Below are 21,971 nucleotides of genomic sequence, written 5' to 3'. Positions count from 1 at the left end.
ACTTTAACAGAGTTATTTAAAATATAATATTAACGACATAAATAATAGTTAAGAATCAGTGACCAACGAAGAGGGAAAAGGAACCATAAAAGAGACAAGCTATTTTTTTTTTTAAGATTTTATTTATTTGAGAGAGACAGAGATAGCGAGAGAGAGCAGGAGCGGGGAGGAGAGGAAGAAGCAGACTCCCGCTGAGCAGGGAGCCCCACGTACAGCTTGAACTCAGGACCCCAGGATCATGACCAGAGCCCAAGGTAGACGCTTCACCAACTAAGCCACCCAGGCACCCCAAGGGACAAGCTATTTTTAACCTCGTTCCAATTCACCAAGGAAGGCCTTAGGGGATAAGAACCTTAAAAAAAAGTGAAGCATATTATCTGAGAGCCTTGAGAAACTTAAAATGTCTAAAATCTATACCTGCACAGCCACCGGCCACATTTTGCTGCTGAGCACTTGAAATGTGGTTAGTGTGACTGAGGAATTGAATTTTTTAAATTTTTAATCGGTTTCAATTTCATTTTATTTTATTTTTTTAAAGATTTTATTTATTTATTCATAAGAGAGAGAGAGGCAGAGGGAGAAGCAGGCTCTCCGCTGAGCAGGGAGCCCGATGTGGGATTCGATCCCAGGACCCTGGGATCATGACCCCAGCCGAAGGCAGACACTTAACCATCTGAGCCACCCAGGCGCCCTCAATTTCATTTTAAAAATGGAAGCAGGGGGGCACCTGGGTGGCTCAGTCGGTTAAGCATCTGACTCTTGATTTCCGCTCAGGTCGTGATCTTGGGTTGTGAGATGGAGCCCTGCATCTCTCTCCCTCTCCTGCCCCTTACCCCACTTGCATGCTCTCTCTCTAAACAAACAAACCAATAAAAAATAAACAAACAAAATCTTTAAAAAAATGGAAGCAATGGTGTGTGATTATAAAAAGAGAGCACAAAGCAGCTTGTGGTGTTAGAATAGTCCATATCTTGATTAAAGTGGTGGCCACATGGATCTACGTGTGATAAAACTACACAAAACTACACACACACACACACACACACACACACAAATGAGTGCAGGTGAAACCGGAATAAGCTCTGTGAATTGGACCATCGTCAGCTTGCTGGGTGTGACATCGTACTATGGGTACACAGGATGTTAACACTGAAGAAAATGGCTGAAGGGTACATGGGACCGCGGTACATTTTTTGAATAAAAATCTTAAAGTAAAAGAAACAAAAGGAAGTAGTGTAGTTTTCTGTTAAGCACAACTTCGTTGTTTCGATAAGACTGCAATGTCACTTGAACCACTGTACCGCATAAGCAATTATGTTGTCTGTACTGCTCATGGCAGGCACATGAATCATTTCCAGCACCGCACACGAACACATAACCAATCCCATCAGTGTAAACAGATTCATTCCATTCGAATTATTTTTTTTCTATGCACCAATGTAACACTGTAATGCGTTTATTTGAATATTTATGCATACAGCACAAGCTACAATGGTACCTATATAAACTGTAAAAGGCAATTAAATAGAAATACTTATCTTAATCATGATGTAATTATTTTTCTAAGTTTAAGAAAAATAACTATGGACAAGGTATGCTACCGATGCAGAATTAAGTGAAGATGCAAAAGCGAGTAGAATCATGGGAACAGTAAAGGAAAAAAAAGAGAGACCGGAAGAAAATGTCACAAATTTCACAATAAATGGCAGCTGCAATTTACTAACACAGAGCAAAACAAAAAAACCTGCCTTTCTTTTAAAGATAATAAAGTAAACAATACTAAGAGACATTTCAGCTAGTATCATAAACATTTCACCATACTATTAAAAGTACTCTATTCTTATTTTAGTTTTTTATTAAGAAAGGGTACTGAGGGCGCCTGGGTGGCTCAGTCGTTAAGCGTCTGCCTTCGGCTCAGGTCATGATCCCGGGATCCTGGAATCGAGCCCCACATCGGGCTCCCTGCTCGGCGGGAAGCCTGCTTCTCCCTTACCCACTCCCTCTGCTTGTGTTCCTTCTCTCACTGTGTCTCTGTCAAATAAATAAAATCTTTAAAAAAAAAAAAAAAAGGGTACTGAGTTTTGTCATATTTTCCATATCTAATGATGTGACCCCTTTTAATATGCTGACATAATAAACTGGTTGATAGCTTTCTTATGCTAAACACCTCTGTACTCCTAGAATAAACAATGTCTCCTTTTTAAAGGTACTGTTGGGTTTAATTTACATATTTTGTGTTTGCATTTATAAGCCAAAGGTAAAATCATTCGACAGTGTGTTCTCTGTGTATAAACTATCATTATTACATTTTGGTATTAAGTTTATTCTGTTTGGGGCTTCTTTGAGATTTTATTTATTTGAGAGAGAGAAAGCATGAGAGAGAGCATGAGCAAGGGGGAGGGGCAGAGGGAGAGGGAGAAGCAGGGTTCCCACTGAGCAGGGAGCCCAATGTGGGGCTCAATCCCAGGACCCTGAGATGATGACCTGACCGGAAGGCTGACTAAGCCACCCAGGTGCCCCTATGCTGGTTTTTAAAAACTTAAGTAGGACATATTCATCTTTGTTTCTTTTTTTTTTTTTTTAAAGATTTTATTTATTTATTTGACAGAGAGAGAGACAGCGAGAGCGGGAACACAAGCAGGGGGAGTGGGAGAGGGAGAAGCAGGCTTCCCGCTGAGCAGGGAGCCCGATGTGGGGCTCGATCCCAGGACCCCGGGATCATGACCTGAGCCGAAGGCAGACGCTTAACGACTGAGCCACCCAGGCGCCCTCATCTTTGTTTCTAATGACCAAAAGAGTTTGATTAACACGGGGATTATCCAGAAACTGAAATATACACAGAATTTAGCTACAAACTTTCTGTGCCTGATGGTGGACTTTTCAGTGGCAAGTCTTTAACAACCTTTCAAATTTCTTCTACAGTTATTTGTTATGTTCAGAGTTTCTACTCCTTGGTAAAAATCTGTAACTGACACTTTCTAGAAAATCATTCATGGGAAAAGCAAAACTTGCTTGTTATGACAAGTCCCAAAACACTAAGATTTATAAAGAAAAAGCCAAATTTTCCCTATCCATACCCACAAGCTTCTCTCTCCATGCCCAAGTGACCAGGATTTTGGTTTGTATTCTTCCTCCCTTACATTCATACTATATATATATATAAAACATTCATAACCATATATATACATGGTTTTTACACACATATATACACACATGCACACTCCTTGATATGGGCTGAATTGCCAAATACACACCCCTTGAAATAGACTGAATCGTACACTCTCCCCTACAATTTATATGTTGAAGCCTTAACCCCCCATGTGACTGGATTTGGAGATAGGGCCTGGCCTTTAAAAAAGTAATTGAGGTTAAATGAGGTCACTAAGGAGGGGCCCTAATCCAATATGACTAGTGTCCTTATAAGAAGAGGACGAGACACCAGGGATGCACTCCTACAGAGGACAGGCCAGTGAGAAGGCTGTCTGCAAGGCAAGGAGAGAGGACTCAGGAGAAACCAAATCTGCTAAAACTTCATCTTGGACTCCCAGCCTCCAAAACCGTGAGAAAATAATTCGTTAAGTCACACAGCCTGTTGCACGTTATGGCGGCTCCAGCAAACCAATACAACACTCATATAAGGGACAGCCTTCTTTTTTATAAAAATGGGTTCATGCCATAGATTTTACACTTAGCTTTTTTACCACTTAAAAACAGATCATGGCCATCTTTTAAATCAACATGTCCAGCTCTACTTCCTTTCTTTTCCATAGCTGCAAAATGTGCCATAGTACACCTCAAACGTAAGTTATATAACCATTCCTCAAATGAAGCACAGTCCAGTGTGCAAGGATACAACACTACTCACACACACAAACATATAACCTATTGGTATCACTTCTGTAGAGAATTAAATAGTGGAATACCTAGGTCAAAGGGATGCATATTTTAGATTTTACTATACATATACTATATAGTAGAGCTTCACAGTATTTTCTACAAAGCACTCACAAAAAGCAATGAAGGAGACCATCTTTCCACTTTCTTACCAGAAGTGTCTCACTCAGAATCTTTTAATGTCTGCCCTAAGGATGAAAGTTCACCTTGACGGTGTGATTTCTATTCCCCTACTACGGAGGTTAAGCAACACATTTTTACGTTTATTAACAAATTGCACCTTCTCTTCCATGAATTGCCTATTCAAATTTTTTGCCTGTTTTTCTATTACTCATGTTCTCTTTTTCTTTGGAAAAAAGTCCTTATACTAATGCCTTGTCTGTCAAACATTTCACAAGAATTTTCTCCCAGTTCACTATTGTCTTTTGCCTTTGTTTACTGTACTGTTTGCCAGACAGAATTTAACATTTATACGTAGTCAAATTTGTCAGTCCTTCCCTTTATGCATTCTGAACTTCCTCAGACTATTCACATCTCCTAAATTTTCTTCTAACATTTTTGTTGTTGTTGTTTCACATGGAGGGCTTTAACTCATCTTGAATTTACTTCAGTATGAACTATGAAGCAGGAATCCAACTTTGTTTTACTGCACAGATAGCCAATTTTGCTAGCACATTACTAAATGAACTGTCTGTCCCACTAAACTGAAATGTGACTTTGATCAAACACCAAGTTCTCATTTATCCTGGCTCTACTTCTGGACTCTTTTTCATTCCATTAATTTCCTTGTACCGAGAACATAGTTTTAATTTTTAAATTGTCCCACTAATGTTTCTTAAATCATTATTGGCAATTCTCCAAATCTATCTTTGATATAAGCTTTAGAGTACTTTATTGAGTTTGAAAATATATAATGGGTATTTGGAAATGTATTAAACTTATACACTGTTTTGGAATGAGCTGACAATTTTATGAGACTGTCTTCTAATCCACAAAAGCCTCCTTCTACTCAGGTTTTACTTTATGTCCTTCAAAGTTTTATGGTTTTCTTCACATATGTCCTCCTCTTATTAAACTTATATTTAAGAATTTCACAGATTTTGTTAGCACTATAAATATCTTTATATTTTAATATAACTGATTAGTACACAAAGATATTATTGATTTTTATACCTTCACACTGTATCTAAACAATGATTAAATTTTTATATGATTGGGGCACCTGGGTGGCTCAGTCGTTAAGCGTCTGCCTTTGGCTCAGGTCATGATCCCAGGGACCTGGGATCGAGTCCCACATCGGGCTCCCTGCTCGGTGGGAAGCCCGCTTCTCCCTCTCCCGCTCCCCCTGCTTGTGTTCCTGCTCTCGCTGTCTCTGTCAAATAAATAAATAAAATCTTTAAAAAAAAAAAAATTTGATACGATTAATTTAAAAATAAAGAAATATAATTTAAATTATAAATTTAACACAATTTATAATCATTAATTATAAAAGTTTTAGTAGTCTTTTGGTTTCCTATGTATGCAATTATATCATTTATACATAAAAATAATTTCTTCTCTTTATTTTAATATTCATACTTATTTTCTCTTCTTTGCATTAGCACAATCCCTAAAACAATACCAAAGAATATTAATGGTAGCATGAATTCCCGACTTACAACTGATTTTAATGGAAATAAAGTTTTTAATCCTTTAATAGAATGCTTTTTGTTGGCTTTTAGAAGCAATTAGTTTTAAAACCAATCATTTCTTTAAAAATTCAATACAATAAAGTATGACATAATTATGCAAAGTGATCTACTACATAGCTCTATAATTTACTTACTCATTTCCTTATTCTTCAAAATTTCATTACTTTCCAGTATTTCAGTATTGTATGTAACATTATGATGAACATCCTTATACATAGTTTTATATATTTAAGATTATTTCTGGGCGCCTGGGTGGCTCAGTCAGTTAAGCGTCTGCCTTCGGCTCAGGTCATGATCCCAGGGTCCTGGGATCGAGTCCCACATCGGGCTCCCTGCTCTGTGGGGAGCCTGCTTCTCCCTCTCCTCCCCACTTGTGCTCTCTCTCTCACTATCTCTGTCTCTCTCTCTCAAATAAATAAAATCTAAAGAAAAAAAAAATCTTAATAAAAAAAAGATTATTTCTGTAGGGCAGACTCCTATAAGTTGAGATCTTGGTTCAAAGGATTGAAACATATTAAGACTTTTTATATATTTTGCCAAATTCTTTCCAAATTTTCTTTTTCCTCTTTTAAAAACTCCTTTGTGGGGCGCCTGGGTGGCTCAGTCGTTAAGTGTCTGCCTTTGGCTCAGGTCATGATCCCAGAGTCCTGGGATCGAGCCCCACATCAGGCTCCCTGCTCGGCGGGAAGCCTGCTTCTCCCTCTCCCACTCCCCCTGCTTGTGTTTCCTCTCTCGCTGTGTCTCTCTCTCTCTCAAATAAATAAATAAATCTTTAATAAATAAATAAATAAATAAATAAAAACTCCTTTGTGAGGGGCGCCTGGGTGGCTCAGTCGGTTAAGCATCTGCCTTCAGCTCAAGTCATGATCCCATTCCACATCCGTCTCCTTGCTCAGCCAGAAGCCTGCTCTCCCTCTCCCTCTGCCCTCCCCGTGCTCATGCTCTCTCTCTCTGTCAAATAAATAAAATCTTTTTAAATAAATAAATAAAGAAATAAAATAAAAGCTCCTTTGTGTACACCTGAAGCTAATATAACATTGTAGGTTAATGATACTGGAATTAAAATGAAATAAAATTAAAAAAAATTAAAGCTCCTTTGTTGTTGGTATAACAATACTTTCTAAGAAAGAAAACTTTGAAGGAAAAATACAGATTTAAAAGGTGAAAAGAAGAGCATATAACCAAAGGCAAACATAAGAGGAAGGGCAAAAGCCCTTAGGAAGTTTCAGAATAGCTAAAATCCAAAGAAAATAGAGGATTCCAAAAAGAATTAAGGACTCAAAATAGAATTTTCAGATTATATTTAGATCAAGAAGATGAAGGAAGGGAATGAATGCGAACTGACGGATATCAAAGAGAACACAAAATTCCTAAACTCGTTCTTTTATTCTCTTCTTTGTCAAAGACAGTGATCTCTAAACCAGAAGGGAAACAATAAATGGTAAAAGAGGGACGCCTGGGTGGCTCAGTCAGTTGAGCGCCTGCCTTCGGCTCAGGTCATGATCCCAGGGTCCTGGGATCGAGTCCCACATCGGGCTCCCTGCTCCGCGGGGAGTCTGCTTCTCCCTCTGCCTCTACCTCTCTCTCTCTATCTCTCATGAATAAATAAATAAAATCTTTAAAAAAAATAAATAAATAAATAAATGGTAAAAGAGAAACTAGAGCCTAAAATGCATAAAGAGATGAGCTGTCTTCTGCTCTGAATATCCTAGATACAAGAAAACTTACAAATAGATCAACAGGTATAGTACTGATTACTTTAATGGAGCAAAGTAAAACTGTAAAGAGGTCTGTACCAGAACTCCCCAGAGCACCTCTGGACTGTAACCCTATCCCAGGCAACAATATCATCACGGACTCAGATTAAACTATATGAAAGCATGGGTATCAATTATGCATGCGACATGAAGGGGAAAGGACAGTAAACACACTGCAAAATTTTATCAAGTAAAATTTAACAAAGATTAATGTTAATTCCAAAAAGTCAAGTCTAAGATGGGAGAGCAGCAGTTTGCATTGCATTAAGTAGGACACAGGATTTTCATTTAGATTTAAAGCTCAGTGAGTTAACTGTAATAAATAAAAAGCCTTTGGCTATACTCACAGAAGCATGGAACTGAGAATGAGGGCATGAATGCTCCCAAACTACTCTGAATTAGTTCACACTATAATACTTTGTTCTGTTTTGAATACCATACTTTAAGTAAAACTATAGAAGAAAATGGAATATATTCACAGAAGAGCAATGAAAATAAGAACTTAAAACTATGTCATTCAAAAAAACCTAAGGATGTTGATATTGGTGGTAAGATACAAAGGAAGTAACAGCTACCGTAAAGAATTTAAAAGTCCATCATGTGTAATAGGAATTAGACATGTTCGATATGCTACACATAGCAGAAGTAGCATCAATAAAGTAGGCATTACAGAGCAATGTATTCTGAACAAATTTTTTAAACAACTACCTTGAAGATTTAATTTGCAAAATGCAGGCTTTGCTAATAGTATTTACTATTGATATAGGACACATGATTTTTTTAAAAAAACAAAAAAAACTCCATAAAACTCAGAGCTGCCCAGAGGCAGGACAGAATGCATGCATCAAGAGGAAGTGCCCTCCCCCTCACTAACAGTGCTCAAGCTGCCTATGTGACCCATAGAGAGAAGACTCAAGCATCAGAGATCTCTGGTTCTTTCTAATCCTTGGGTACTTTGTTTACAACTTTGTTTATACCTATGTATTATTTCCCTAAGTGAAGGAACAAGAAAACTACCTTGGATTTCTGCAGTTTATACAAGTCTGAAGATGTTTTCTCCTTCTCTGCTACTGTTAAAACTAGAACCAGTTCCTTCCTTTACACAGAAATTATTTTATATAAATAAACTAAATGACTGCCAGGAAAGCATACAAACACCACCAGCAGTTTTTTAATTTTTTCTACATCAAGAATGTCTGACTATTTAGTAAGACAACTGAGAAAAGCATAAAGTCAAAATAAACAAAAAATAAATAAATATTTTAAAAAGAAGGTAAGTCAAATAACTAAAAAGTAGTATTAAAACACCAGAAAAACTTTATTTTTAATAGTATGACAACCAAAAAAATTATTCAAAGCAATACAGAAACTGGCTATTTCAATCGTGAATACATAAAGATCTAAACAATAGGCTAAGACGGAATGTAATTTATTTCTTATGTTAAATCTCGTTTGTTTCTATCAGATTAATGGGGATTTTCCTATTGAAATACATAGAACTTGGTTCAGGGCGCCTGGGGGGCTCAGTCGGTTAAGCTTCCGACTCCTGATTTTGGCTGTCATGATCTCAGGGTTGTGAGATGGAGCCCTGCCCTGGGTGTGGAGCCTGCTTAAAATTCCTTCTCTCTGCCCCTCCCCCCACCTCTTCGCCTCGCTCTCTAAAAAACAAACAAGAGGGCGCCTGGGTGGCTCAGTTGGTTAAGTGACTGCCTTGGGCTCAGGTCATGATCCTGGAGTCCCGGGATCGAGTCCCGCATCGGGCTCCCTGCTCGGCGGGGAGTCTGCTTCTCCCTCTGACCCTCCCCCCTCTCGTGCTCTCTCTCTCTCTCAAATAAATAAATAAAATCTTAAAAAAAAAAAAACAAGAGTACTTAGTTCATCTCTGCTTCTCCCATAATTAAAGCAAGAGTCCCAATATGTGATGTTACTAGAAGTCCAGTGAGAGAAGTAGATCCTAGAATTCAACTAAATATTACAAATACAGAATCTGGGGTAGCACTGGTGACCCTATTTTCAATATAGGGAGGAGAAGGAATGTAAAGCAGAGCAGGAAATAAGCAGGTGATCACTTTACTCCTATAGCATAATTTACTCACCTCCAATCCTCTATACATTCAGATTAGGGGCATTTTTATCTACTTTAAAATAATATTTACTTTTTTGGGCGCCTGGGTGGCTCAGTTGGTTAAGCCACTGCCTTCGGCTCAGGTCATGATCCTGGAGTCCCGGGATCGAGTCCCGCATCGGGCTCCCTGCTCGGCAGGGAGTCTGCTTCTCCCTCTGACCCTCCTCCCTCTCATGCTCTCTGTCTCTCATTCTCTCTCTCTTTCAAATAAATAAATAAATAAAATCTTTAAAAAAATAAAATCAAATAAAATAATATTTACTTTTAAAAACAATGTTGACTTTTCCCAAATATAAAACTATAAAAGCACTACCTTGGGGATACAGACCGAGAAGTTGTTTCTGGAGCACTTCCAGTACCAGTCTGATCTTTGCAAAAACTTCAGACGGTGACGGATGTTCCAAGTCAGTCATTACAGATTCAAAACGAATAATAATGATGTTAGGCTGGCTTTCTATAATAGCATAAAGGGATGGGCAAGATGCCAGAGGCCTAAGGATATACTTCAGCAGCATCTGACCTGAAAAATTATATGAACATTCATCAGAAATCACTGGAACAAACTTATAAAAAGCATGCATGCCCCCCCCACCACCACCAAAAAAGATCTTTGAACCTAACAATAAAAATATATATCCTGTGACATCACACACCACTCGTTATGCACTGCAGGTTTTCCCACTGAAGTTCCCTAGACGGTCTACAGATTTTTATTTAAATCATTCAAAAAGTCAAATTAAATAAATAGCAGTAGCTGGTTTCCTGCTCAGTGGAGAGTCTGCTTCTCCCTCTCCCTCTGCCTGCCTCTCTGCCTACTTGTGCTCTCTATCTCTCTGTCAAATAAATAAATAAAATCTTTAAAAAAAGGAAAAAAGAAAAGTCAAGAAAGGATCCAAGCCCTTAATAAAAAGGGTAGTATTTATGAGAATTCCATTTGACGAATCATAAGGCCAAACCTAGGATCCATCATCAATATTATCTAGAGAATATTTTATAAACTTATCTGTCATTCCGTTAATACCGAATATTCTGAGATTTCATGAAAATGAAACAAAGTAGTATGCCTTACCAAATGATTTAAGCTTCATTTGTAGCTCCCCAAGAACAGAAAATGCCAGGAGGACAGAACTGATTGGTGGCACAGGGGTCTTCTCTTCTTTCTGAGACTGTTCAATGCATAAATGAAGTTCTGTTTGTAGGCAAGATTCCAAGTTGCTGGTATCTAAGAAAAAGGGAGAAAACATCAGCTGTCTCAGCAATACAAGATATTCCCACTTCTATTCCTCAGAGCTCATTCTCTATTGAGATTCCTAAATATGTGGTTGTATTACAATACACTTCCAATGTAACCAAATTTTTATTATGACGTATGTGTCCTTGGCATCACTTTAAAACGAGAAATGACAGTTTTTGGTATATTCAAAGAACCAAACTAAGTGCAAAAGCAAGATGATGTGCCTAATAAATGCTTATTAAATATGCATTGAGTGGAGGTAAAAAATGACACACGAGGGGGCACCTGGGTGGCTTAGTCGTCAAGCATCTGCCTTCCGCTCAGGTCACGATCCCAGGGTCCTGGGATCGAGCCCCACATCGGGCTCCCTGCTCAGCGGGAAGCCTGCTTCTCCCTCTCCCACTCCCCCTGCTTGTGTTCCCTCTCTCGCTGTGTCTCTCTCTGTCAAATAAATAAATAAAATCTTTAAAAAAAAAAAAAAAGAATGACACATGAGGTCCCAGTTTCACTTAAGATCTCCTTAATGTTTTTTCTTACTGAGTATAGAAAATAGCCTGCCTAATAAGTTTAACAAGAAGGGTGTATAATAACAAAGAATTAACATGCCTGCTATCTTCTCTTAATTTTAGTCTGCCTGCAAATATAGCCCAAGATTTTCTAGATTACTTCCTTCAAAATAACTGAAATACATACACGTGTGTGTGTGTGTATATACATACATACATACGTATTTAATGAATTTGGAGGCCCAAGTGGATACGGGAAAGGGGTTGGGGGAAGACTGAAACAAACTAAATTTCAAGATTCAATACTAGAAAATATACCAGGTGTAATGGCATGTCCTTTACATACAGTCTCAGAGGTTCTACTCTGTGTAAACCAGACATCAAAGACAGCTGGCACCTAGACTGAGCAGAGAGCCTGAGAGCCAAGCAGCGTCAAGCAAAGCCAGGGCCAAAGTAATCCTATTTCTTCATCTTGCAAAGCACCCAGTATCTCATGATTTTGCCACCATTTTTCCCCGAGGACTGAAAAAAACTGAGCCAAACCCCTGTCCTACTGACCCACACCCCCCCCCCCCAAGAGAGGAAATGGTCAGACAGCTTTTCAAAGCTTTCCGGCCATGGTAAACTGTTGGGATTAGGGCTGTTGGGAATGGGCGGGCCTACAGTGCAGTGGAAACTCTGTGGGGTCTTAAACGGCTACCACCTCCTCCACGGCCGCACCCTCATCATGTGAATCCCACCCATCCAGTCCTCTTCCCCTGCTGTGTTCCTTCCTCGTGAAGGGGACAGAGAGAGATTCAAGGGAAGTAAAGCGAGGAGCTAGTCCTAACACGCATTCTGCTTAACAGGAGAACTCAGTGCAGTGGAGACTGATAAATGAAACCTCCTTATCCCCCAGTATAAGATATTTCGAATATATTCAGAGGCCACACTGGTTCAGGCAGATTAAGCAAAGCAGTCCACCTGAGGTCAGCAGCACCTTTTGATGGCGGCAACTTCCATATGATCAGCTTCTGCCACTCTTCTCCAAGGTGGTAAAGGATGTTCTGTTTCTGTATTGTGAGCTCCATGTGGAGAGATTTCAACATTTTTAAATCAAAGCATTTTCTGGATTTCAGTAACTTCAGGTATTTCTGTGCCTGGCAGTGAAATGGAATCATCGTTAGACATTCCATCTAGCCTCAGGGCAGTGGGAATATACTGGTATAATGATAACGAATACGTGGAACACAAAATTTACTAAAAACAAGAACAGTACTAATTGCTTATACTGTGGAGAAAGCATTTAGTACCTCTTCCAGACACTGAGCAGCAGTGACATACTTCTTCTCCGTTAATGCACAATTATATTCTTCAATAGCAGTAGAAAACTAAAACGATAAACATTGTTATTAGGTATTTCATTTTATACATCCTATTATTTCAAGTCTGTCTGCTCGTTTATTTTTAAAATATTTAAAAAATAAGGTATTTAAAAAATACCTTAGAGGGATACACATTTAATAATAAGACCAACTGGAAAAAAATGACTTTCTCACCAGCAAAACACTGAGTGTTGAGTTTACTGACCTGTTGCAGCTGCTTAAGCAAACTTAGGACTACTGAGTCTCTTTCCAACTGTTGCTTCAAGTCTGTAAATTCAGCAGTTGATACATGAAGATCCCGGCAAACCTAATCCACACATCAAAGATAAGTACTCCTAAGTTATACTATATCTAAGAAATAAAACATTTATAGCTAATCAATAAGCTTTATTAGGTGAACATAATTCATACTGAAATTTAAATGCTGGTTAAGACTGGAATAACTAAAAAAAAAAAAAAGTCACAGAATGTATTGGGAAGAGATCTTAAGTGGTTCACTTAGTCTAAACCATTATCCTATGCAGCAATATGCCATCAACATAATAGGCTCATGTCACAATCTAGCCTTAATTTAAGCAGTATTTTTCATCAGAGAGCTCATCCACCTGGATGATTAGAGGGGTATCCCCACTGCTAAGTGACAACTCATTCTACAGCTAATAGCTCTAACTCTTAGAAAGATTTTATGCTGAATCAGAATCCACCTCCCATTCTGTCCCACCTTTTCAGGGACTTTGCACTATCAATTCTTCTTTTCTGTATCTTTTACCTCTTCCTAATTCATTCCTCATTCATGAAATATACACTGACTGAATACCTACTAGAGCAAGGCTCCTTCCTTCAGGTTTAAACATGCTGAAATTTCCATCTTTGAGAAAAAAATTCCCTCCACCTCAGCAACCCCTATTTCTCAGTGGCTACCTTATTTCTCTCCTCCCTCTCACAAACAAGCCTCTTGCAAGAGCGATCCATGCCCACTATCTTCACTTTCTCACTTCTCATTCATTCTACAACTCACCAAGATCTGGTTTCTACCCCCACCATTCGATTAAAACTATTCCAAAACAGTGCCCCAAACACCAATCAACTCCTTGTTGTAAATCCAAAGCAAACATCATCAGTGTCTAACTATTTATCAGTACAGTTACTTTCCTTCCCTTGGTTCCCTGAAATTATTCTCCACTGATTTTCCTCCTAGTTCTTTGGCCATTCATTTTCTTTGGGGAACTTCATTTTCCTTCTGACCACTTCATACAGATTGACAGTCCTTTCTCCCTGGCCCTCCTCCTACCCTGAACCAGCGGTTCTCAAAAAACAATCGTATTTTTCCCCCACTCCCATCTAGGGATATCTGGCAGTGTCTGGAGACATTTTAGGTTGTCACAACAGGGGGAGTTCTACTGGCATCTAGGGAGTAGAGACCAGAGATACTGCGGATTATCCCACAATGCACAGGATAGCCCACCACAACAAAGAACTATCCAGCCCCAAATATCAACAGTGTCGAGGTTGAGAAATCCTGCTCTACACGCTCTCTCTGGGCAATCAGTGGCTCATGGCTTCCATTTCTAAAGACTTCTATCTCAAGTCCACATCACTTTCCTAAGCTCCAAACACGTATATGGATGGGTGATGTGTAAACTGCCAACTAAAAGCCATTTTCCCATTCCCCCACAGTAACAGCACATGGCTACCCAATGAGATTTGTAGGCTCGCTCAGTGGAGTGTGACCATGTGTCTAAGATCTCACCAATGAAATATAAGTAGAAGTGATGTGAACCATTTCCAAGTCTGAGTCAAGAAAATAGATGTGCGTCCTCCGTGCCCTCTTTGTTCTTAACCTCTGTACAAAATGTTCAGTCTGCCCACTGCTGTGAGTAATAAACTGTCCTTCATCTCTCACCCAAGGAATCTCATGTCTTCTAGTAGCATCCATGAAACTGTGGCAGGCTAACTAGCTAACCTACAAGCAGATTAAAATCTCAGATTCCCTCATAGTTCTTGACTGTGTAGAATCGGCCTGGCAGCCTGGACTATTACAATTAAAAAGCCATTTGAGCCACTGCATTTCAAGGTCTGTCTGTCTCTCTCTTTCTCTCTCTCTTCATTTCTTGTTGCAGTCTAGCCTTTGTCTTATTACACTCCAACCGTGCAGCTCCATTTGCATATCCCACAGGCACCCCACAAAAACCTACTCCTTTCTCTAGATTTTCTTTTCAGTGAATGGCACATCAATGACCTCGTTCTCCATGATCCTTGACTCCTCCATCTTTCACTCCCCACATCAAGTCCCAAAGATCCCATCTCTTAAATGTCACTAGGATTCATCCTCATCCTCTTCTCCATCCTCACTGCCACTGACTTTAGAGCAGGACCCTGTCCTTTCTTCCCTGATCAGTTTAACTGCCTCCTAATGCTTTAACTGCCAGCTCATTTCCCTGTCTCATTCTCCCCAAGTCCATTCTTCAAACTGCAAGCAGAATGGGATTCCTAAAATTCAAACCTGATGTCACTACTCTGTTTAAAATCCTCCATGGCTTCCACAGTGCCATCAAGATAATGTCCACACTGCTTAACCTGATAGACACGGTCCTTGCGTACCTTTCTATTCTCATCTCGTGTCCCTTCCCACCACATGAGTCATGTGGAATCCTCTTCGAAGGCGACATCTCTCCATTCCATCTATGTCTCTGCAATGCTATCCCCTATGCCACCTAAAACACTCTTCCTTCCTCTTTGCCTAACTATCTATTACTTCAGGTTTTGGTCTGATACTATTTCCTATAGGAAGTCAAGCTTAGCTGTATTTTCCTTCTCTAATTGAATTATTTCTATTTAATGTGCATCGTACTATTTTGGTCATCTACATTAGGCAAGAGATTCACATTTTGAAATAAAAAACTGTCACGTTCAGTAACTACCACAGTGTTTGACCCCTTGTAGATGCTGAGTAAGTATACCAAATGACTGATTAAATCTACCTATTAAATCTCATTCTTCTTCTCCGGCCATAAGTTTGATTCTTACTAGGGCTAAACATCCTCAGTTTCTTTCACTGTTCTTCCGATGATACAATGTTTAGGTATGGACCTTCTCATTTAGACCAGGCACCTTTCAAAATGCAACAACCAGAACTGAATAAATTTCACCAACCATAATCTGGTATGGACAGTCCATGACTCTCTTATTCCAGACACTGCATTTCTAATAGTACAGTCTAAGATGGCACTATTGACTCACGGATCAAACAATCAACTAACTACAAATACACCTTGAAAATATTATTTGAACTGTGCCAGAGTTGTAGAGTAACAGATTTTTATTAAAACTTCTTTTTTTTTTTTTTTTAAATATTTTATTTATTTATTTGAGACAGAGAGAATGAGAGAGAGAGCACATGAGAGGGGGGAGGGTCAGAGGGAGAAGCAGACTCCCTGCAGAGCAGGGAGCCCGATGCGGGACTCGATCCCGGGACTCCAGGATCATGACCTGAGCTGAAGGCAGTCGCTTAACCAACTGAGCCACCCAGGCGCCCTTATTAAAACTTCTAATCAGAATGATTGATGAACTGTTAATAGATTTTCTAGAAAATCTAGAAATCCCCATTTGTGATTAAAGTTTTACACAGAACTTTTGCAAAACACATCTGCTCACTTTCCTTCCTTAATAACTATCACCTAGAGAAAAGACTTGGGCATCTTTCCTTGAGGACTTTGAAAACACTTCACCATCTTGATTTGGGGTATCAATGAGCCCTGCCCAATAATTTAGCAATAGATGTAGAAGGCCTCGAAGATTACACCTGCTAACCTCTAATATCAGCTTTCCTTGCTTCAAATGACTATGTTTCCTAAAAGTTAAATACAGGAAAAAAATCCTGGTGAAATAATATATGTGAAAAATGTTTTTAAAATTTTGAAGTGGCTATTTTTGTTTCCACACTGGCTTACTTTTTATTGTGATGACAGCACTCTGGCAAACGTGGTAAGCATTTCTAAACCCCACCAGACCTTCCATAAGAAGCACAGCAAGCACTGGCCCGACACAGTGACACAGTACAAGACAGGCAAGGATTCTTTGTGTGTCCAGATAAAGAGGCTTTATGACAGGAAGCAGAGTGGTTGTAGCTGGCAAATCAAGCCAATTTTCCAGGAGAAGGCCAAACGACCAAGATTATGTTGAGGCTGGAATGTGTAGAGGCCAGCTATAGATATAAGAGAATGCTAGCCATTAAGAGATGTTAAACATTTTAAACTAAGAGATAAAAGTCCAAATGACCCAGCTTTATTTTGAAGACAATAAAATTCTAAGATTATTTTTTTCTAATTTATAAAGTGCTATTCAAATGCCAGACATTATTATTATAGCTTTTAAAATGTACTATGAAAATTGTTGATAGTTTTGGAAAATATTTCTATCTTAAAATTGGAAGTTACTCTAAAGTTATACAATACAACTTCCATTGACCAATAAGGAAAGTGAGGTCTTGAAAACTTATACACAGAATTGAACTGTCTGAGCAATCAGGCAGCTGAACTACCACCCTACAAACCTAACCAATATAATGAACCATTTTTACCTCACTCTCTATCCTGGATTTCAGCAGGTCAATGTCCTCAGACAGCTTATCCACTTGGGTAACCAGGTCCTGTGCACTTTGCATGCTAGGCAGGAATTCACTATACTTCTTGCTGATCATAGTGCACACTTCACCCTATAAAATAAGACAGAAGAATTACAGTGAGATGAGTAGAGAACTCTATTAAAAATATACAGCTCATCTTCCATAAGGAATCCTCCATGCTGGAGCCTTCTGGCCAGTTACCCACACCCCTTCACTTTTCCTCCAAGCCAATGGGTTTCTTTGAAAAACACATTTCTCCCACCTTTAAGGATCCCATAACATTATTAGGATGCAAGAAGACAATGATCACCAAACAGTGCCCAAAAGTTGTACAAATGCTGAAAAAGAAAAGGGGGAGCCAGAAGTTCTCATATTAAACTAGATTAGCTCAGACTGCAGCCACCAACTTTAATCATATAGCTACTAGAAAAAGCAAACAGATAAATTAAATCCACAATCTGTATACTTCAACTTATGAATTTCTATCTTTTTGCTTATACAATTTTAAGTCCTAATCTTAAAACTCTAACTTGAGCTTCATCAATAAACAAATTATTGAATACTCTGCACTGAAAGCTTTGGAAAATACCAGAAAAAATTATGCCTGCCCATAAATTATTTTTAAGTAGAAAAATTACTATAAAGTAACAGAATATAAAAATGTAATATAGGAAGAGTTAATGTCCTCCAGAAACACAAATGAGAAAGAGATCACCTCTGCTTGAGGGAAAAATGAAGATACTTTATATGCAGGAAACTAGATTTGAGACAGGACATTAAAAAGATGAAAAGATGGCCACATAAGCAAAATCTGGGAACCAAGGAAAATACTGGGTCTGCTTGGAGCATAGAAAGTAATTGTCAGTTGGCTGAAGATCCACGTTGGTGAGGGAAAGAAACCCAGTAAAAGCAAAGTTAGGTCCAGAACAGTAGGAGCCTTGAGTGCCATGCTAAGGTAGCTTAATAGTCTTTCCACCATATAAAAAATGGTGAAAAACCCTAAAGCCCTGTTAAAGAAGAGATGGCCGTAACATGAATACTCACAAGTCAGGAAACCATTTTTGTAAAATCAGGGGTTGTTAGGAAGTCCTACTTCTTGTGCCTTTATGATAGGGTGCCAAACTTGCTCCCTGAAATCCACACTTAAGGCAGGTGCACACAACTTTAAATGAAAGCAACAAAGATGTGGGCAAAGACTGGCAAGGGAAGGATACCAATACAGAGTGAAACTGTGAATAGCGACGTGCTTTTTGAGTTGGTATCAACCTCAAGACAGCAGGGTCCTGTTTTACAACACTCAGAGCAGCCTCAAAGGACTTGGGGATGAAGACCAGAGTTTCATAAACATGTTGACAGACTGGAACAACAAAAATTTCAGAGAGGAGAATGGCAGCATTCTCCCAAAGCTATTTTATTCACCAGCAAATGGTGTAAAAAGGAGTGGGCGGAGGAGATAAACACAAACCAGGAAGGTGGTCCTGTCCGCATTTCTATCCTTCGCACATGCTCCCTCCCTGGACACCTCGGGGCTTCCAGACCCACCTCCTCTGCTGGTCTCCACAGTCTTCCTGTGGAGCAAAGCCCCCGACCTGACCGATCCCCACCCTAACCCCACCGCCCAGCACTCCTCGGCCACCGCCTCCTCCTCCCCCAGACGCCAGGCCGCCGCGCCTCCTCACTCCCCAACCCGTCTGGGCTCCCCTCCGCGCCCCTCCCCAATCCACACACTTCCCAGCCCTCCCACTTCACATTCTTCTCACTCAGCCCCTACACCGGACTCTGCTCATACCCCCTCTCTCTGCCCTTAGTCCCCACTCCTTTCCCGGTCCCTCCACAAACGGACTCGGCGTCCCTTTTCAGTCAGCCCCCGGCTGCTGGGCCTTCACCTTAATCTCCTCCACCCGCCGGGTCAGGCGGCTGATCCGAGTGCCCAGATCCTCCTTCTCCAGCCTCCCCGAGTGTGCCAGAACCTCCGTCACGAACGAAGCCATCGCCACGACCGGAACCAAGACGGACAGGGTCACTCTTGCTGCCAGCGCGGCAGCCCCAGTCCCGCCGGCGGGGTTGGCGCGCGGCCTGCCGGGAAACTGAGTCTCGCGGGGCCCAGACCGTGGCTCCGGAGGCGAGGACGCACTACAACTCCCAGCAGGCACCGCGACTGTCCTAGCGTGGAATTTCCACGGTGTCCCGTAGCTGGCAAACTGGGGAAGACGCGTTTCCCTCCCTGGCTGTTTTCAAATAGCTTGTCTCTTCCCGCCTGTTTTTCGCTGGAAGAAATGAAATGTTTTTACTTAAAAACCAGTCCTAAATGAACCTTTCTCAACTTCAAAACGCTTAACTGTGAAATTCATTGAGCTGGAATACCCGAGGAACCCACCTTGATCTTTTTTCGTTAAATATTCACCCTCAAGGGCTGCAGCGGCCGTCAGAATCTATATGAATAGTGCCCTCTGGAGTTGTGCAAACGAAGTGGCGTCACCTCATAAAAAAAGTCTGACTAAATTGCACTCCTTTTATGTTGCATGGTTTACAATGCAATCTATGTACATACATACTACATCTGTGTAACAAATACACATGTGTTTCTTTTTTGTAATACATTTTTATATATATTTTTAAAGATTTTTATTTATTTATTTGTGAGAGAGCGCTCCCAGGGGCACAGAGGGAGAGGAGAAGCAGACTCCCTGCTGAGCAGAGAGCCTGATTTGGGGGGCGGGGGGGGCAATTATCTGAGTGGCAGACTTACGGTATTTTTTTCTCTTTTTTGCCCTGTTTTCCTATTTTTCTGTACTGCTTTGATTAAAATGTCACCTTGAGGGTGAATAGTTAACGAAAAAAGATCAAGGTGGGTTCCCAATCCCAGGACCCTGAGATCGTGACCTGAGCTGAAGGCAAAGGCTGAACCAACTGAGGCCCAGGTGCCCCCATTACATATTTATATTTTTTATATTATTCATATTACCTAAGCATAAAACATTAGTATTGTGTAGACTAGAACAAGATACTTAACACTTTCTATCAGAGGTTACAAATTAACTTTATCAAAAGTTTTAAAAAATTGTTTCATTATTTGCATGTGTTACATACTGAAAGATGTTCACAACATACTATGTACACGATGATTGTTTTTTAAAATAAATAGATATAGATACATATAGAGTGGTAAAGGATATACACCAAATTATCTGAGTGGCACACTTATGGTATTTTTTCTCTTTTTTGCCCTGTTTTCCTATTTTTCTGTACTGCTTTGATTAAAATGTCATCTTTAATTTTTTAAAAAGGTATTTGGTGAGGGTTGACCCCACGTAGATGCTGACCCTAAAGTCCTTGTCAATTTTGAGTGCCTACGGGACTATCTGCTTATCCCAGTGAGGCAAGGGCAGCTTTCTGTGACATGAGCAAAGGAAATGAAACTGGGATTGAGACAGGAAGCACAAAGGACAGCCATAACGTGCTAGGAAGCCGTCTCTCCCTAGAAAACCAAATCAACTTCTGTTCAGTACACCTGTCAGCCTCACTTTGAATTCTAAATGGTACTACTACTAAATGCCCAGTGAGAAAGAAGGACCTGCAGGGGACATTCCTGAAAACTTATATATTTATTGAGCAACTACGTATGACAGACACTGGGCTAGGCTGGAAATCCAAAATGTGTGAATAAATAATCCCAGGAAATATGATCACTGCCATCTTGAAGGTAAATGAGAGATCGATCCAGATCAGTCCAGGGCCTAAGTCTTATCCAGTTGCTGGGAAGGGGAGGACTCTTTAAGGAAAAGAATAGAAAATAAATACAAAATTAGGTGCAGGCCTGAGAAGGGGCCTGTGCAAGTAACAGACCCCAAAGCTGAAGCCACCTCTGAGGAAGATACAAAGGGCAGAGGAAATAATGGAGGAGGAGCACCCAGTCCCTGATTGAACCAGAAAAGTTTCACAGTAAGAAGGAATCTGAACTGGGGCTCCTGGGTGACTCAGTCATTAAGCATCTGCCTTTGGCTCAGGTCATGATCCCAGGGTCATGGGATCGAGCCCCACATCGGGCTCCCTGCTCTGCGGGAAGCCTGCTTCTCCCTCTCCCACTCCCCCTGCTTGCCGTGTCTCTCTCTCTTGCCATGTCTCTCTCTGTCAAATAAATAAAATCTTAAAAAAAAAAAGAGAGCGAAGAAGAAGGAATCTGAACTGAGAATGGAAGGAGATGCCACTTTGAGGTTGAGGTTCTAGAATCTTCTCCAGGAAATCAATCCGTGGGTCAGACCCACAAATGCAACTGCAGAGCTCTGCCCCTCCGTGGGCAGAGAGGCCACCAGATAAGTGGCAGACTGCCCCTCAAGTTTGCAGGGAAAGGCCAGGAAGAGCCAGAGTTAGACTGAGGAAGGAGAAGAAAGAAGGAATGGAGTGGGATTGCTACACACAGTGCAGACAGGCATGAATGACTACCTGAATAAATAAAAAGAAATTAATAAAATGAGTGGGTTTTGTTTTCCCTCACTAACCTGACCTCCTCCACAGTTCACACTTATCATGGTTTATATGTCTCCCAACTCACAGATTTTCACAAATTGTCAAGAAAGGGCTCTGAAAGGGGCGACTGGGTGGCTCAGTCAGTTAAGCTTTCAACTCTTGTTTTCCGCTCAGGTCATGATCTCAGGGTCATGGGATCGAGTCCCGTGTCAGGCTCTGCGCTCAGCAGGGAGTCTGCTTAAGGTTCTCTCTCCTTCTCTCTCTCTCTGTCTCTCCCTTGCCCCTCCCCCCACCATGCACACTCTCTCA

At 40.3% G+C, this 21,971-nt stretch overlaps 1 protein-coding gene across 2 annotated transcripts in view; it reads right to left on the bottom strand.

Annotated features, from left to right (window-relative positions):
• The window catches only part of ZW10 (zw10 kinetochore protein), a 32,821-nt gene extending 13,539 nt beyond the window's left edge, over positions 1–19,282 (bottom strand). The window contains exons 1-7 of one of the 2 annotated variants that reach the window (XM_031030235.2): positions 19,082–19,282; positions 17,151–17,285; positions 12,777–12,878; positions 12,500–12,577; positions 12,187–12,346; positions 10,537–10,689; positions 9,781–9,987 (exon numbers count right to left, since the gene is read on the bottom strand). In XM_031030235.2, coding sequence (XP_030886095.1) covers positions 9,781–9,987; positions 10,537–10,689; positions 12,187–12,346; positions 12,500–12,577; positions 12,777–12,878; positions 17,151–17,285; positions 19,082–19,186 — 940 coding nt within the window. In that variant the 5' untranslated portion in view covers positions 19,187–19,282. The remainder of the gene's footprint in view (positions 1–9,780; positions 9,988–10,536; positions 10,690–12,186; positions 12,347–12,499; positions 12,578–12,776; positions 12,879–17,150; positions 17,286–19,081) is intronic. The other variant, XM_006735356.3, reaches the window with a different exon arrangement.
• Between the last annotated feature and the right edge of the window lie 2,689 nt (positions 19,283–21,971).

Source organism: Leptonychotes weddellii, chromosome 11 (genome assembly GCF_054177405.1).
Source record: "Leptonychotes weddellii isolate Sample4059 chromosome 11, ASM5417740v2, whole genome shotgun sequence".
NCBI lineage: Eukaryota > Metazoa > Chordata > Mammalia > Carnivora > Phocidae > Leptonychotes > Leptonychotes weddellii.
The sequence above is the reverse complement of the archived record's forward strand: the minus strand, read 5'-3'. Positions and strand labels throughout refer to the sequence as shown.